At 54.1% G+C, this 18,472-nt stretch overlaps 4 protein-coding genes across 4 annotated transcripts; all 4 read right to left on the bottom strand.

Moving 5' to 3' along the window:
* Positions 1–1,194: 1,194 nt before the first annotated feature.
* PODANS_4_3710 (uncharacterized protein) lies at positions 1,195–2,781 on the bottom strand (the record flags this gene model as incomplete). The annotated part of the gene is made up of 1 exon (XM_001905753.1): positions 1,195–2,781. The coding sequence occupies one exon, from the start codon at positions 2,779–2,781 to the stop codon at positions 1,195–1,197; it is 1,587 nt and encodes a 528-aa protein (XP_001905788.1).
* Positions 2,782–3,686: 905 nt separating this feature from the next.
* PODANS_4_3720 (uncharacterized protein) lies at positions 3,687–4,106 on the bottom strand (the record flags this gene model as incomplete). Its single annotated transcript, XM_001905752.1, has 1 exon — positions 3,687–4,106. One exon carries the CDS (start codon positions 4,104–4,106, stop codon positions 3,687–3,689), a length of 420 nt encoding a protein of 139 aa, XP_001905787.1.
* A 4,727-nt stretch (positions 4,107–8,833) lies between these two features.
* Positions 8,834–9,430, bottom strand: PODANS_4_3730 (uncharacterized protein; the record flags this gene model as incomplete). The annotated part of the gene is made up of 1 exon (XM_001905751.1): positions 8,834–9,430. One exon carries the CDS (start codon positions 9,428–9,430, stop codon positions 8,834–8,836), a length of 597 nt encoding a protein of 198 aa, XP_001905786.1.
* A 1,157-nt stretch (positions 9,431–10,587) lies between these two features.
* Positions 10,588–14,184, bottom strand: PODANS_4_3740 (uncharacterized protein; the record flags this gene model as incomplete). Its single annotated transcript, XM_001905750.1, has 1 exon — positions 10,588–14,184. The coding sequence occupies one exon, from the start codon at positions 14,182–14,184 to the stop codon at positions 10,588–10,590; it is 3,597 nt and encodes a 1,198-aa protein (XP_001905785.1).
* Positions 14,185–18,472: the final 4,288 nt, after the last annotated feature.

Here is an 18,472-nt window from a genome sequence, read left to right as displayed (position 1 = left end):
ATCATATGCCCCTTTGGTCCAATGCAGGCCTCAATTGCGTGCAGGCCTTGGTGCTTTGGATCGAAGCATAGCATATTTAGCGTCAGCCCACCTAGCATTGGTGCCTGAGCACGATGGCACAGGACGTAGGTGTCAACAGATGGGCATATATACAGGTTGTCAATGGGAACCACAGGCGTCTAAAAGTCGGCGTGCGGTTACACTAGGCATGCCTTATATGATGGCGTATGGAAAGATAGTCGACAAGTCTTTCGACCATCGTGCCATCTAGATGGCATCTCATGGATAGCTCCAACAGCCGATCCAGGTCCGGCAGCGGACCCCAGCCCAGCCCACCCACCACAAACTCAAGCCCGGGATTCCGCTTCCTCCTCAGCTTCTTCCTCGTTATCGTGACAAGTATGCCAGTAACCATGCAACTCGACCAGGCTCCCAGATTCCTGGAAGGCGGTCAGTAAGAGAGGAAGGGTCCCTGCATTAACCCGACCCAACCCAGAGACTGGAGTCACTGGCCGGCCATCCGTGCCCACATATTCCGTCATCAGCTTTGTGTGCCGTGTTGCGGTACTCAGCCGCGCAGGGCTCAAACAGATATCAGGACAGTAAACAATCAAACGGACCAAACGTTCAGACGGAATGAAAAGTATAATATTGTCCCATCAGGATTGTTTTCTTGTTTAATATGATACCGATGGCGGGGGCATCTTCGCCCTCTTTCTTCCGCTGACGTACTTGATCAGATCTGTCTTGGCGTCAAAAAAAGGAACAAGCTTCTTTGCCCCTCCAAGTGGTCAGTGCTGGCCCCATGTCTTAGGTGGCCACTAACATCAGGAGCCGAGCCACCAGGCCGGTCCGATCGCCATTCTTATCCGTACCGAGACCTCTTATCAAGGGCCAATCCATCTTTAAGTTGACCTCACTTGACCAACAACCACTAATTTGGACCAGACATACAATGCCCTCTTTAGGCATTCTTTTTATTCACTCATACATCCACGCGATTGCCAGTGAACCGAGTACTCGCCAGCACTTTCGGCATCTTAACACGTCCCTCACATTTACATAGCCAACCCTGGCTTGCTCACTTCATACTGACCTAACCCTTGGCTTGCACAGATTTGGCCTGTCCAGAAGTGAAATGCTCTTTCATATTACAATCAGTGTACATCCAAGTAGTCCCCCCCAATGTAATCGTTACATCCTCATATTTGACAGCCCCGGAAAGAAGCGTGGTTTTGCTCCCTGCCCCTGTCCCGTATCCGGGCTTCTGGTCGTTGTCATCGTAGCAGAAGATGGGCTGATAAACCCATGTTCTCGCCTTTCACTTCCACCATGATGTCTGCTATCAATACCATTACCCTGCCCACCACAAACCACCCCCTCCATCTCCATCCCCCCATCCCTCTCCTTCCCCTTCCCTTTATCCCCCCCCTCAACCGGCAACCCGGCCAGGAAACCGCCCTCATACTCACTATTCTCCTTCTCATCATCCTCATCCAACGGCGGCGGCCTCCTATACTCATACCCCGGAACCTGCTCCCCAACCCCCCAAACCCTCCTCTCCCTTCCCCGTCCTCCACCCCCCCTCCTCATCAGCACCTCCCTAACCCCTTTACTCAACACACACCTCCCATCCCCCAACCCCCGTCTATGCCAATCCCACGGCCCCCCCTCAAAGGCAACCCTCTGATCCGCCGTTCCCAGCCTCTGTCCATACCGATTGAGAACAATACTCTCCCGGGTGAAAACCCCCCTCCTCCCTCCTCCCCAACCCCCCCATCCCTGTGCTTTACATCCCCGTCCTTGACAACCAGTTCCCATCCTCACCCCCCCGTCAATCTTGTTATTGTCCCACTCCCCGCATACCCCACACTCCCAGCGTACAGGGTCGATAAACCGTCCACTGGTGTACAACCCCCCAACAGTCCTAACAAGAAATTTCACCCCCCGTACCGGGTCTCGGCTGGAGGCTGGGCCAGCGTATAAAACACAGTTTACGCACTTTTTGTGGTGGCAGCTGGATGGGCGGAACAGGCAGGTGCTGTACATCTCTTCTGTTTCACCCACGAGGTGGACTGTTCCTACCGGGTCGACGAAGCCCTCTTCTGCGCACTGGCAGCAGAGCCAGCGATTGGTTTGGATTTGGGCGGGGAGGTGGGCGTTGCTATCGGTCGGTTGTTGTTGTCGGGATGGGGCGGGGGGATGGAACAAGAAGGAGAGGTTTCGGAGGTTGGAGGTTGTTTGGAGGGTTGAGACAATGTGTCGTTGATGGTGGGGGTCGGAGTTGTTGTATTTTATTGTTGAGGGGGGGTATCGCACGGGGGGTTGGGATGGGCGGATTATTCGGGGGGAGGGGAGGCCTGGGGTTGGGTAGGTGAGGAGGGTGCGGGTTTCTGATGGGATGGAGGAGGCGGAGGGGGAGGGTAAAGGTGGTGATGTTGTTGAGGTGATGAGGTGCGATTGGTGGTGGTGTTGGTGGTGGTGGTGTTGGTGGTGGTGGTGTTGGTGGTGGTGGTGTTGGTGGTGGTGGTGTATCGGCTGCTGGTGTCGTATCGACGTAAGGGGGGTAGCGCTCGGCGGCGGCGGTGGTGGTGGTGGTGTCGAAGGTATCGCATGCGCTGATGGTGGTGATGGTCGTCGCGGCGCAGGTTGAAGCGGTGGCAGCCCAGTTGACGCCGGAGAAAACCCTAGTGGTGGAGGCGCACCACGAGACGCAAACCCCCCCGTCGGTCGATGGTGGTATCGGTTGGCATGTTCGTTGTGATGGTGGTAGCCGTTCATCTCTGCTGTTGCTGCTGCTGCTGCCACTTGCTGATGCGAAGGGCACCAACCACAGGGGTAGTGGGTGAACAAGCCCCTCGTCGCTCTTCGCAACCCAGACAGCGACCTCCAAAGCCCAGTACCTCTCACAGACACGAAACCAGCACGCTTTTTAACCAGTGACACCACCATGCAGCAAAATGGGTCTGATCCGGACGTTTGGGCTCCCTCGACACGATCGATGACCAGATGCAAGAGATAGATGGAAAGGAATAAAGCTGTGCAAACCGGGGAGCGGCGGCCCGGACGGCCATGTAGCAGAACAAGATAGGGACACAAAGGTATGTATGCATTGCCAGCGAGGCCTGGCAGCTCTACTTTCTCCCCCAACCTATTCCTCGAATATGTCGCCGAGGCAAGCAGCTAGCCTTCGGCTGCCAGCATAATTGCAATCAATCCATTCACCGTGCCGCCGCCCTCCTCGCTCCCAGATGCCCCGATCAAATATTGACTGCCCATCAAGGCCCTTCCCCCACCCCCCTATGCAGCAGCCCGGTCAGAGTCCAAATCCCTCTTTTCTTCTCCTTTTGCACAGTTGTCAAACCTACTCCCTCAGCCCGAGACATTGCCGAGTATGTGTAACCAGGCACCTGCTTGACATCCAGGAATGGCATCATCGCTTTGTTCACAATTCATGGATACCTTGAGGACACGCACAACAGTTTGCATGGTTAAAAAGACATCCCTTCAACATGTAGGGACCTCAGATTTAGCTACAACACAGTTCTTTGGTACCTTCACAGAAACTAGATGACGTATGCCTGAGTGACAATCATCCTAGACGAAAACACCAAAGATCCCATCAAACTTCCCAAGCATCCGTAGATGCCTGATGCCCAACCATAGGTATCCGCCACCAGCGCCGATCAGCAAACAACGCACCATCCCCTCTTTCTTCCTTGATCTACTTCAAAGTCCAACTCCCAAGACTCCTGAACAAAGTGATCCTGGTCATCCTTGAAGTTATCCGCGGCCGGATGGATCTCTTCAACCTTGAGCTCATTGTAGAGCTCCTCCGAGAACACGCCGGTCTTCTGACCACGGCGCTTGAAGTCTTGGTACAACTCGTTGGTCAAACGAATGGGCTCAGCCCCAACTGCCTTGAGAAGCTGCAAATGGCGAATGCCGCAGTTCTGGTGCGTGTCAATATGGGGCGAGATACCCGGAACCTTGTAGCGCACAGGGCGGATGGACTGCAGCTTCTGGATGAGGTTCAAAACGCTTCCTTGGTACCGCTCCGGCTCCGGGAAGGGGACCAACCCGGCGATGGTCAGCCCAGAGATCATTCCTCCGAGGTGCTGATGGTTGCAGGATTCTTTGATGTCGGCGGTGGCATCGCCAGCGCGACAGTATTGACGAGATCCGTTGATCAGTGCCGTCAGGGGCTCATCGATGCACTTGTGCAACTTGCGAAGGCAGAACAGCCGATACTTGGACATGCATTCTAAAAATCACAGGTCAGTTAGTCAATGCGCCATCAAGAGAATTCCGTGTAGGTTTCTCAGTCATGTCCTTACCGATCAAATGGTCCGGAATTCTTCCAGCGAAAGGACCATCGGCGCCCGTAAGGACGCCGTCCTGAAGCGTAGCCTCGCGGGCAACCTTGGGAAGAGTGCGGGAGAACCAGCGGCCCTCACCAAAGATCCAAGTCATCACCATGACCCGCTCGTTGTTGAGATTCTCCCCGGCCATGATGATATGAAAATTCAAATCATGAACCAACCACTTCTCGGCAAACGGCACAATAACGTGGGCCACATCGTACTTCTCCACTACCTGGGCCTACCAAAGTGTCAGCCAACAAGCAAGATCAATCATCCAGGCATATTCATGTACATACCAGGCCATAGAGCTCAGGAATAGTCGGACGAATGCCAAGTTCGTGGTACTTGTGGTGAAGGATAGAAAACACAACGTTCAACCCAAAAGGACTATCGTCCTTATCCGTCATCATGATGGCATTGGCAGCATTGCCGAATTTCGCCTTCATGGCGCCCGAAGCAGAAATCAGGGCATCCTTGCGGACATGGGCATACCTGTTGAAGCTGACATCGTTAGCAATCAAACACCTCTCCGACACATGGCCGCCAAAGCAAAAACAAGGAGTTGTCTTACCCGTAACCGAGAGACGCGGCGTTACGGACACGGACATACATGTCGGCGTCTCGATGGTATGTCAGGATTTGGACCTTTTGACGAATCTGGACAGGGGGGCTGTCGTCACACTCCTGCTGAACATCAGAATTGTTGGAGCCGGCGGTCTCTCCCTTGGTGTTCTGGAGAAGATTCTCCGAAGAAGACTTCGCAAGCTTCATGGTATTGGCCTCGTCAGAGATAACGGGACTCTCCTCCTGAGTCGTGACGGCATAGTCAGAACCGGAGCTCTCCTTGTTGATCTGAGGGCCCAAAGCAGCTTGATCCTCGGCCTTGACGGGAGTCTTGGGAGGGCTAGGCGGGCTTTTGAAATCGATGCCGCGATCGGAGCCAGAGGCGCTCTCCTCCTTGATCTCAGCCTTGATGGAGGGACTGGACGGGCTCTTGAACTCGAAGCCGTGGCCAGAGCCAGAGGCATTTTCCTCTTTGATCTCGGTCTTGATGGAGAGGTCATTCTCGCCAACATCGATGTGAATCTCGTCAGTCTCGACAGCAGCGACAGACTCAGACTTAACCTTGTGCTCGTGCTCGATATCAGCAGGAGCTTCAACCTTGATACTGGCCTTGCTGTTGACACGATCGTCGGTCCCGACCTTGACGTCGACCTGGTACTTGGAGCCGGCAGGAGTCTCAGTCTTGACAGACTGCTCTTTGTCGGCAGCAGCAGACTCATCCTTGACGACCAACTTGGTCGTCAGAGGGGACTTGGGGCGATCGGTATTTTTGCCGCCTTTGCATTTGCCGCCCTTACGCTTGCCGACCTTTTTGCCCTTGCCGGCCTTGCTGTCCTCGTGGAAAGAGGAGCTCTTGGAGTACTCGGAGCCACTCTCACGCTTGGGGGTGTCGGCCTTGGGGTCGAACTTGGGAGAACCCGCCATGGAAGCCAGTTTGGCCTTCTGGTAGGTCAACATCTCCTCGAGGGAATTGGTGAGACCACCGTCGGGGAGTGAGTCCTTCTGTGGCGGGTTAGCAGCAGATCCATCCATCGCGAGATCTTCAAGCGACTTACCGGGCCGGTGACAGCGGGATTCTTGCCGTTGTCAGACATGTTGATGATTGGGATCTTTTTGATTGTAAGGAAACCAAAAGGAGGATTGGGTGACAGGACGTAGGTGCTCGAGCTGATGATCTGGTCTCGAGATGGGTTGCAAATTGTCGAGACAAGCAGTATGAGGGAGAGAAGAGAAGAGAAGAGAGAGAGGATGGGAACGGCGGGAGTGGGAGTGGGAGTGAAAAGTCGGAGCCTTGTGCCCCTCCGGGACCCGCCGGGCATGTGAATAGGCAGGCGGGGGCCGAAACGTTACTCCGGAAGGTGCTCCCGGTGCCGGGCCGGAGCTGTGGCTGCCGGTGCCTAGCCGATGATAATCTCGTTGAAAATCGTAACATCAAGGGCTGTGAGGTAGGTTTGCATTCTGTGGAGGAATGCAAGGCTCCATGGAGAAGTCAAACAGCATGGACTAGACAGATACACTGCGTCAAGGTTGAATGCTGAGCTTTTGGCAGATCACGTTCTCTTTATGTATAAATATCTCACTGTACACTCTTCCGAGCACCTCTCTTTTGTCAGACAATATCACAAGTTCACCTACATGCTTCAAATCAACTGTTTGGGTTCCAGAACTCAACACGTTCATCCACATAGCCATGATACTAAACCTAGATTGGCTTTCATCATTGTTTGAATGACCCAATCCACGGAACAATGTCTTCATATAGGGACTTGCTTCATGTGCACCCCCTGATTCTGAATGTGCATCCCCCATTACCCTTTTGTGCACGCCTCTCAAGGGTCAGGATTATAGGTGCGGTTTTTAACAAACAATAGCCGTTAATGATTGCTCAGAGAGTAACCAAGAGCCACAACCACTGTGTTCAACCATGCCTTCCACACAATGGAACTTTTAGACGCCTGTTCTCGAGTATCACATAGACGGGGAACAAGGACCCTCCCTTTACATTGCCGTGAGGATGTATCGGTTGATGTGAGTGATGTAGTCCAACACACTCGACACGACCCTTGGCTTTGATTGGACCATTCTTGGCATCGCTGAGCTCCCTGACAACATGGTCGGGCAAGCTATACATTTGACAAATACGCACCCAGTGCAGGCATTACTGTCAGCAGCAACATCTACATGTGTGGAAGCCATGCTGAAAATAGCTTTAATTGATAGTCTAGCAATTAGAAGATCTTGATTATACAGTGATTTGTACGGGAATCAGGATAGCCGAGTGGGTGTGAGGTCTCTGCAATAAATGCTGATGAGCAAGAGGCAGTGCTGCAGCTATAACCCTCAGGGTTTATATGGGGGTGCACAAGGAGTAAAGGGGGAATGGGTTGCACATGGAGCAAGTCGCTTCCTACAGGTAATCCAATGTAAATATGCATAAAAACCTTAAACCATCCAAGCAAAAGTTGGCAGGCGGGCTTGAAAACGCTGCTCTTCGGGCTTGCAAACGCTGCTGTCCAAGGTGCCCGGCGCCAACAAGCGGGCTCGTTGCGCCGACACGCGGGCTGTTGGCACCGGCACGCAGGCCTCTAGCGCCAGCACACGGGCAGATCAGAAAACCTCTGGCACCGGCACGCGCGCTGAGCAAAGAACTTCTCGCGCCGGTATACGGCTAATTAGAAATCTTTTGTCAGGTCCACTCCACACCTTGGTTGCTCTGGATTAGGGCTTTGTTGCTTTAAAAATATTTCACACACTTTGTAGCTTTTTCTTTTCTCTCTGTTGGATTTCCACCGTCATCACTTTTCTCACCACTTTCGCCTCGCTTTTTGCACCAGTGACCACTGTCCGCTATCCCACAACTTCTGGCACAGGTGCGCGGGCTGATCAGAAAGCTTTGGGCAACAGTTAGTGAAGAGATGAGAGCAAGGAAATATGATCTTGGTGTCCTTGAGGGGTTTTGTATTTGCTACACCTGGCTTAGAATGGTTTAACACTATTTACATCACACATATTGTATCGTGCGCGTCTTTTTTGGCAACACACTATTGATATCCTATGCCGACAAACACCGCAAGTTCTTAGCCGTGCGTAATCGATTATTGGCCATCGGAGTGTCTCGGCTGTGCTCGCGGCGAGAAAAGGGGTATTATGGTGAGTAAGTAGGTACGGTAGACTTACCAGTTGTTGCTAGCAGCAGGTTATGGTAGAGAATATACACATTTTTCCCCTCTCATTTGGACTGACTGATATCGCAAACCGTGTGACATGAACCGACCTTAACCAAGCACAGTTTCTGGCGCTGGCACGCGGGCTGATTGAAAGGCTTCCGGCGCTGGGGCACGCGTTGAGACCTCTAGCACTGAGAAGCATGACACTGACATCAACATCAAAGCGAGAGCAAGGTTAAAACCAAGACCAAATTACAGGTAAAGGTCAGGTTTCCTACTTGGTGTAAACACAAAGCCGGAGCCAAGATCAAGTTCATTACTATGGCCGAAAATGGGATCATGGAGAGGCCGACATCAAGGTCGAGAGCAAGGTTAATGCTGAGTCCACTTTCCAGGTCAGATCGACTTTGGCGGCAGGCACAGATCAAGACATCGGGCGGGCTCCCATCCAGCAAATGCCATCGGAATCTGTGACAGCAAGGGCATGCTGAGTGGGCACTCAACTAGGAAATCCAGTCGTGAAGGAGTGGGTTGAGCCTTCGCCATGCTATGAAAGGCCGAATCCACTGAACAATGCCTTCGCATATAGCGAAGAAACATGGCGCATGACCACAGGACCCCAGCGGCACATAAACATACAACAAATCATCAAACCTAAAAGTCAGTGATCCAATCTCATTCTACCAAACAGTTCTCGCCCTAAAAACCATCATCTAGGTACACTCCCAAAACCCCCCATCACAAATCCCTCACCATCCAAACATTCCCCTCCTTCTCCCCCCCAGGATAAACCCTAAACCCAACCCCCTCATAAAATCTCACAACCCCTTTATTCTCCCCCGCAACCCCCAACTGAATCCCCCTCCCATAATCATACCCCTTCTCCCCCCCTTTCACGCCCTCCACCCCCTCAACAAACCGTCTAATCATCTCCCTCCCAAACCCCCTCCTCTGCCACCCCTCCAACAAATCAATATGCAACATCCCCCTCCACCCCTCCACAAGCTCCCTCTTCCCCTCAACCCCCTCAAGCACCAACCACTTAACATTATAAGCCGTCTGCGCCAAACACCTATCATTCACCTTTTTTCCCCCCTCACCCCCCCCAACCCACCACTCCTCCAACCTCTCCATCTGCTCCGGAGGCGGTACATCCCTCCTCCCCTGCTCACTCCCCAACACCTCCTCCACATACCTCGGATACATTTCCTCCAGCGCAAAAACGTCAGGCGTCCCAATGACATACCCCACCGCCCTGCCACTCCCATCATCAAGCACAAAACAGTGCTCAGGAAAGAGGTGCGTGAACTGCAACGTCCAGAGGTAGGGCGCCATAGCCACACAGGCCGGGGACGAGGCGAGCGAAGGGGGCAGGGTAGCTCTGCACTGTTTGATGGATCAACATTATTATCATGAAACAAAAGAAAAGGGGGGGGGGGGGGGGTGGAGAAAAACATGCAATAAACTTGCAGTCCTCCGTGTCCTTTGGTACAAAGGGGCGGATGAATGCCATGGTGAGGACGAGGTGACGTCGGAATAAGTGGGGCCGGTTGGTAAGACGGGGCGAGTGCCTTGAGCAAATGAAGCAGAAACTAAAAGAATTGGCGAATTTGACAACCACTCCTAACCAACATATGGCTGTAAATGACAATAAATGCTGTTATCAAGGCTGTCCTTCTCCTAATCAAGTTACAACTCCCAAGAGAGAAAAGTGCAAAATCCGGACCTTGAAGCGGGGGTGGTGGTGAGAGAGCAATACATGAGCCGCATGCAAAGCAACGCCACCAATGGGGTAACTTCGGTTGAGATCCACGAAACATCAACCCCCCTCATCCTCCAAGCATAGCCCCTCCAGCGGCAGCCTTCCACATCAGCGACACTCTCAAACCCAAAAACCTTCATTTGACTGATTGTTTGTTTCAATTTCCTCAACTACAACTACAAGATCCCCCATCCACCAAGCACCCACTCAAATGTGGCTCTGATACGCTACATACAAAAAACATCTTCCACAATAAATCCAGCGACTGGTACATAAAGCGCGGGTACTCGACCCGCTCAGTACAGAATCAGTCGGTCCTCACAAGTAAAAAAGCTGTCAGTGATACAAAGATAAAACAAGAAAAAAACATCAACATATGGGATATCACTTCTTTTGAACAATACCAGAACCAGCCAGTCCAGAAACCCATTAACCACGACCTAACAAACAAAAAAAGAAAAACCAAACCAATTCAAGCTCCGCCCCCTTTCCACCCTTCCCAGTCCACACATGTACACACACCTAAACGCAGTCTAGTTTTACAGAGGTATCTCGGGTTTTCATAGCCTCATGACCTTGGCCTGGGCCAGATGTACATAAAGAAAAATAAACAAATATATGAAAAAAAAACATGTCTGCAAGACAATGGAGAGAAAAACGCGGGGGAATATTAGAAGAGAACAACGGGTACGAAGAGACAAGGAAAAGTTGGTGGTGGTAGCAGTGATGCTTAAATCATGCCACCGGGGCCCATGCCTGGGTTCATTCTCGGCAGAGGGCCCTTGGCAAGAAATGGTGGGCTATTGTCTCGAGTTCCGCCAGAGGTCCTGGCGCTTGGGGGAGTAGGTCCATCGGAGGGCCTGGCCTTGCGCAATCTGCGGCGGCCCATCTCGTCTTCGCTGGCATGGTCAAGACTGGAAGCACTGTGGTTCGCTTGGCTGGCGAAAGGCAACCTCGGGGCAGCCATGCCGGAATCTTCCGGCATGCGTCCAGCACTCGAATCATCTCGTCTGCGTCGTGGATTGATCGGAGGCAGAGGCGGCGGCGCACCCCCGCGGCTGCTCGAACGTGACCTCGACTCCGGATACGGGCGTCCTCTATCGTTTCCATCCGGGCCCATAGCACGCTGGTGGGGGAGGTTAACGGTTGGGACGCGAGTGGTGGCTGACATGAGCGTGGGCTCGGAAATTTCTCGCTTGTCGACAATTCGCTTCGCATTCACCGGTCCCAAGGCTGGCGATTGAGAGACTGATGGTTGTCGACCTATCCGGGGACCGAACGAAGTGGGTGTTCCAACCGGCGAGGGCGATGCTCCAGCACCATAGGGCGACGGGGATGGGAGGCCCATGGGAGAAATGGGTGAGGGTTGCCCGGGGTGGACGTCAATACCGAGGCGATTCGTGTGTAGAGCCAGATTTCCGACTGATCTCGACTGGTTGAGCATGGGAGAGGCGGCCGGTGACGGAACCCCGCGGCCGGGATAGGGATGAGGAGGCATGATGGGAGACCCCTTGATGTCAGTCCCTGGCAGACCAGGAGAGCGCATCATTGGTGTGCGAGCACTACAGGGAGCCAACTGATCGTGAGACATAATGTTGCCGTTGGTCATCAGGCGAGGAGGGCGGCTATGCGAACGACCACCACCCTCCGATCTCTCCGAGCCACTGCGATCGCGTCCACTCGGGGAGTTGCTGTAGTTGCTTTCGTCACTGGGAGCACGTGGCCGGTATGTTACGGGAGGCGGTCTCCTATCGCCGCTCGGCGGCGAGCGTTGGTTCATGCTACGGTCAGCTCTAGGGGGGGGCTGAAGGGGTGTTTGGCCATCGGCAGCGGCTGATGTTTGCGTGGCTTGACGGCGCGCCAGCGTCTCCAGCTCCTTGCGTTTCTGAAGTTCCCGTCTGGCTTTCTGGAACGCTCTCAGACCAGGAGGAGTACGGGAACTGTCTTCATCCTCTGGCTTGGTCGCTGGTTCACCGCTAGTCGCTGATTCCGAAGAATGGCGGGTGTCCTGCGACTCGGCCTCTTGCTGTCTGGACTCCTCTCTCATAGTGGCAAGTGTCGAGACATCCTTGTCATCGAAGGATTGCTTGGTTGGCAACGGAGAGGTGCTCATGGTTGCAGCACCAATTCCCAGCATCTTGGTGACTTTCGATGGCGCAGCGCTAGTGTTTCGCGATCGCTCCACAATGGAACCCTTGCTCGACTTCGACTTGAGGATACCAAGACTCAATGATGTTGATGACGCGGGAGGCGCCGCCTCTTGGGGCACAGGGGAACCGGCTCTGCTGCTATCGGACTCGACATACGACGTCAACTTCTCCCTGACACGACGGCGGGCATCGGCGAGCTGGGTGGCAAACTCATCGACTTCTTCTTCGGTGATATCGGCCTTGGCTTCGGGGGTTACATCTGGGTTAGCTGTCTCTGGAGCTGGCTCCTTGTCAGGGTTACCGCCGTAGTACGAAACAGCCCACTCTTGATCACCATTCATCCAAGGGTTTGAGCGGGACGCAAGGTCGTTAACAATAGATGGGCTGAACAGTGTCGTGTTGAAGCGGGAGTCAACGCCTGATGTCTGAGGTCCGCCGTCGTAGATCGACGAGTTTGTGCTTTCACTACGCAGGTGTTGGCGAACCATGCCGCTCAAGCCAGCCAAGCCGGGAGCTGGGCCCAGGGTTGGCGAATCGATTGGCACTGGCTCTTCAGACTCTTCAGACGATGTCCGGATGGTCGGAGGCGGGCTAGAAACCCTTGGGGTGACGGAGAGGGGGGTAGGCATTGCCGATTGCCTGAGAGCTGGGTGGTCCTCGTCAGCCGGGCGTTGGAGGCTGAGGTCGGGCGTGGAGTGAGACAGGTTTAGGTTGGAGATGATCGGTGGGGTTGGAAGCTCGGAGTCGGGAACCGGGGTTGGCGGCATCCCCTGTGAGGCTTGTGACGGCGGCGAAAGGTTGCTGCTGGCATCGAGGCTGATTTTTGGGGTAGGCGTCTCCCTGCCCTGTTGCAGCTGAATCTGGCGCTGGGCGTACGTGGATTCATCATACGGTTGCGATGGCTTCTGGAACATGCCAAGGGCCGTCGCCTTGCCAACATCGTTTGGCTGAATTGGCAGGAAGGGCTGTTCGCCGGTCTCGCTGATGGGTGGACTGAGAGGGGGTGCGGCGCCGAAGTTTGTCTTTGCTTCAGGCTGAGGCGAAGGCTTCGGAACTGAGCTCGCTGAGCTCACAGGAGACGCAGTGGTGGCAGAGCTGGGGGTCCTCAGATTTGGGGCGCTAGCCTTTGCCAACATTGCCCGTCTCTCGCTCACTGATCTGTCGAGAGCAAAGGCAGTTGAGGGGGAAGGTGCCGCGCCTGCGTCATTGCGGGTGCCAAAGGGTCTTTGGCGGGTCATTGTATCGAGACGAGACAAGGCAGAGGATTGCTGCTCTTGTAGATCCTGATTAAGACCCTGCTCATACAGCCGTCTCGCTCTCGTGACCGGCCCAGTATTCGCGGTAGTCGAGGAAGTTGCCGCTGAGGACGAATCCTTGACGCTATTGGCAGTCTGAGAGGTAATCGAAGTGGCCGCTGTGGAGTTGCGAGCCAAGTTGGAAGCCGATGACATGGTTGAGGATGTCTCCCTTTTTTGGTTGTACGCACTGGGTGGAGGAGATGCCGACCGCGTTGGCTCAACATCTTCTTCGGGCTGATCTGACTGAGCCTCTCCTCTCTCCATAGACCTCTCCCGTTCAGCTTGTCTCCATTTCTGAAAAGCCGACATTGGAACGTCGTCGTCGTACAAAGCCCGTCCTCCCAGGCCTCCTGCAGCAGCCTTTGACCCAGCCGGAATTTTGTAAACTTTTTGTCGCCCGCCAAACAAGTTGTTGCCCTCTAGCGGCTTTGAACGGTTCATAACACCCCCTTTCACGTCGGTGTCATCAGACGCAAAAGAGTCTTTTCGCAAAAAAGTAGCAGCCCTGATCGACTCCACCTCAGCGATGTCAGCCAAACCAGCACCACCAGAGAACCCAAAGTCGGCCATGCGGGACTGTCGATTTGGGTATAATACGCTGTCATCGCTGGCCTTCCCAATCTTGGTGTTTGGATCATCTTGTTCCCTCAACATGGAGAACCGGGCGGAGAGGTTAGACATCAACAGACTGGTCCGGAAATCATCGGTGGAAGGAAGAGCAGTGGCGAGATCGAACTCTGGCTTGGTCTCCTCCTGCTGAACCTTTTTGCGATTGCGAAACCCTCTGAAGGGAAGAGACGACTGCTCCGAGTCCTCACTCGACCGAGTCGTCGGCGCCTCCACCTCCTTCTGCTTCTTCTTTGTCCTGAACCGGTTCATGTTGAGAAACTGATTGTCTATTCAATCGATGAGCAAGCTTGTCGATTCTTGACTTGGTGATGCACCGCGCAGGAGAAGCGGCAGATGAAGATGTAGCGAAAGGGGCGGTGAATTTGACCAATACAACTCGGGTGGATATCACACAGACTGGATGAAAAGGGAACCTGTCAGCATAACTCATTTGCACACATTGGCGGGTTTTCACTCATAAAGAGTTGGGATGTGAAGCTGGATGTGAAGTGAAGGTGAGAACAGCGGTCTACCAATATGATCGACAAGAGCCCAACGCCCTTGCCTGACCAAAATTGCCTCCTCCGAGTCCCCGATCCTTTTCTAACGAGTTGGGGCAACCGGGTGAATTCACAGGGGAGCGGTCCAGCTCCGACTGGCAGACCAGGTTATAGGGCGGGGGAATGTTGATCAGGTGCTCACTCACCATTAGCGTGGCCAAAAGAGTTGATGTCTCCCAGCTAACAGCCTAGCGTCCACCAAAAAAACCAGTTCAAAGGGATTGCTGCGGAAACATAAACAAGTTGGGAGGCAGTTCCAGTGAAATAAACGACCAAGATAGGAGTGAAGCGGCGGGCGCAGGCTATCGAATCGACATGCGGTACGGAGTTAAACGGCAGTGGCACGTTGATGCTGCACCGTCCCGTGGATGGTTCCTGGCAGAATAGCCCGGCGGCAGTAGTTGACTTCGGTACTTCGTATTGAGCCCTGGACTGAGCTGAGCTGAGCTGCTTGGGCTGAAGAAGGGTGGCAAAATGTGAAGAAGATATCGAGGAGTTCGGATCAAAAGAATGTGTCTCGTGTGGTCTTTCTTCGGAATCGGTCGAGTGCTACGCGGGTGGTCGGTTCGACAGGCAAATGAGCGGATCAACGAGCGTGTTGCGAAGGGAAAAGAGCGGCGCGAGAACAGGACCGGCAGTTGAAGAAAGCGTCGACAGGTGAGGTGAGGTTGGAAACCTAGAACGAGGGGGGATCTGACGAGATTTTGGATCTGGGGAAAGGCAGCAGGACCTTGGGAGAAGACAAGCCAGGTCCAGCGGCCCAGGGCAAGATTGCATCCACGGCACACTCCCAGCGCAGGTGGAGATCAAGTCAGGCAGGCCAGCATCTCGCTGTCAAACCGCCGAAGAGGGGCGTGTGCCTAAGACCCCGAGACATCCCGGAATTGGGGTTCATCATTGGCTGTGACCCCTTTCCCTGGACTCGTTCGGCCCCACATGAGTCCGTGCATCGACAGCAGTCACCACTCTTCATTGGTCAGGACCTGCGTGAGAGCTTCAGGTGGGGGACAGTGGGGTGTGCACGCAACAAATGAACAGGGGATGAAGAAGAAATTTTGGAAACGGAAACAGACGAAAACGACTGGTCAGTGCCTCGAGCTGTGCGAGGGGAAACTGCTGCCCGTTGCCATGACCTCGAACCAGCACCTCCTTGCCTGTGTCGACCTGGAACAGTCTCATACGGATCCATGACATGCAACTTTTGCGCTTTAATTGTGTGCACACTTTGTGTTCCCGACCGAGTGGAAAGAAAGAGACAATGGGGGCGACAAGTCAGCCCAGCTTCAGAAGAGAATGGCACACGCTACCTTACGAAGCCTACGCTAGTTTCAACACTTCGTCCGCCGCCCTGAAAGTGATGGTTTCCATGGCGCAGATGCAGGAGCTGCGAGGGCAGAAACAGAACATGTCACGGCACACTGCACGGTATGCATGAAGCTGTAACCCTCTTCCGCTGCCCATTGCCCCCTTTTCAGCCTATCTGCCGCTGAATTCGGAAGGAAACTCTGGAGCGGTTGGTTAGAAGAGGACAAGATCCGGCATCCGGCACTCACCATTCGGCATTGGTTTTGATGTTTGCGCATCCTCCCCCACTGTGCCCTGGATCAGCTTCATGATACAACTCTCCAGCCAAATCCTCCCATTGGCACTTCACGTCACTACTAGAAGAACTCCGAGACATGTTCAGGGTCCAGAACAGAAGACGACGGAATACAACCCCCCTTTTTCTGAAGCGTATCCTGAGTGCAGATTGGTCGCTGCTATCGTGGCACTGGACGATTGTCTCCGGCAGTCTTCCGCAACTGCCCCACCATCTTCAACCACCCAAAAGATCCAAGACTCCAACTCGATCAACGCTTTGCATCGGCGCTATGAAAAGACAAAAGCAAACCAAGCAGCAACACCTATCCTTCTCCTTTACTCTGCGCCGCCAAAATCCCTCCTTCGAGTCTCTGTCACCGGGCGGCAAAAGAGTGCGGGGGAAAGGGGGCAGGGAAGATGCACACCCCCGCATCTTGGTCACCATGGATGGATGGCGTCAATCCTGGTTGGAATTCCCGAAGGCAAACGAATGAGGCCTGCAGACGATCGTGGGGTGATCTCTGTGGCCAGCACGGCGGACAAGTGCATCCAGTGACGGTGTGCGGACATGGACGCAGAGCCTCAAACGAATTCACGGTCGGACAACAAAGAAATGGTCCCAATTTCAACTTGCCAATGGTGATAGCATCTGTTCCCGATTGGACCGGCCAAGCGAGCCCGTTTTGGCGCCTCCCGCCCATTCGTTTCCCTCCGCACGATGTGACGAGGCCATCGAGAGGGTTGCAGAGCGGACAGACCTCACCCGACCTCGGACAACAGAGAAATAACAGTCTGGAAATGCTACGGCCGGTCGGGCCCTCGGCAGTGAGCCGGGCATCCTCGGCCAGGCACAAAAGCAGCCCCAAAGATGGCCGTCATGAGGAGCATCACCAAAATCTGCCAAGGGGCAGTTCAGGAGCCACTGGCTGTCAGAAGTCAAAAAGTGTTCCAACCTTCGACAAGCGTTCTCGCTGCTTCCCGCCTTCTCCCCCCTGATGGCTATATTCACGCCCCCTCCCCCCCTGGCCGTTAACCGCGCACATCCGTCCCACCATCACGGGTCCGTCAATGCTTCCGCGATCCAATAGAACGGCTGTTCCTGACGCTTAACCTCATTGGGGCTGGCCCCGCGGGGACGCAACCTCCACTCCCACGAGAGCCCCCTGGATTTTTCAGTACCCCTGGGCCTGTGAGTGATGCAAAAGATCGCAATCGATTCATCATCTGGCTTCATCCTGAGATCCGACAGAAGAACAAGAGCCAAAAGAAAGGGCAAGCTTGCGCAGTCTGCAGGGGCAATAGGGGTGCAAGTCAACAAAATGCAGAGACATCAAAGCGCATGTCTCGCGATCTCGCTGGAGCTGAATGAAGAACAAACAGCTCCATCCTGCGACAAGGACATTCTTTCGAACACTGCCGATCGCCCCCCCTCCCCGCCCCCCCCCCCAACCAAGGGATGGTAAAAGAAACCATTTGCTACCTGCACAAGACCCAACAGTAGGTATCACGGTTTCTCAGCATCGCACTTGTTACAATGCAAGGCACTGGCTGGGCCTCCGCGGTGCCGTCGGAGGGCTTTGACTGGCAGCACAAAGCCTCGCCTTCGGCGCCGACAGAAGGAATTTCGAAAAACACGCCGACATGGCTGACTTGTTCCACCACCACCACCACCAAAAGATCCAGCAATCAACTTCTGCGCCGCCTTTGCTTCTTCTCATTACCCAACAAGCTGAAAATGTAAATTTCCTCTCCACTCAGGGCCGAAGCCCCAGAGCTGAGAAATGCAAAAAAAAGTGAACAAAACTCCACTGTGCGCAATATCGGACACCGCCGTGATCGCTCGGCAATGTCGTCGTCGTCATTATGACCGGCACATCGTTGAAATCGTCGATTGCTTTCCAAGGTTTGCAATGCCGGGTGTTGGGAATTAGCTCCTGATCAAGGCTGAAACCAGTGGGAATTCCCCTCGTGGCACTTGTGGTTGCTGGACAATTTTCCCGTTGCCTTGGAACGATTTCCGGGTCGCGGTGGGGAGAGAGATGATAGCGGATCCTCGGAAGTACCAGAAGAGGGAAGGGATCTTCCGCGATTTAGTTCGCACTACCGGGGGCAATATCCGGAGAAGTGTTCTGGACTCGGGCCTTTGGAACGACGGGGAGATGTCGGCTTGGAGACAATTTTCCTCACAGAATTTCCGGTGAGTTCTACCAAGGATTGATCATCAACACCCTTCCTCCCTCCGTTCCCGTCCTCGGACCCGGGTTGCACACCTCACCTTGGAGGTCCATTGTCCCACGGGGGAGCGAGGCACGACGGCCGTGCTCCGTTCCACGGCATCATACACACCAACACCTGACTCTGTCTTGCCAGTACATACCTCGTTGCGTGATGGGATTACAAGGCTAGGGGTTCGACAT

The sequence above is a fragment of the Podospora anserina genome, chromosome 4, assembly GCF_000226545.1.
Source record: "Podospora anserina S mat+ genomic DNA chromosome 4, supercontig 4".
NCBI lineage: Eukaryota > Fungi > Ascomycota > Sordariomycetes > Sordariales > Podosporaceae > Podospora > Podospora anserina.
The sequence above is the reverse complement of the archived record's forward strand: the minus strand, read 5'-3'. Positions and strand labels throughout refer to the sequence as shown.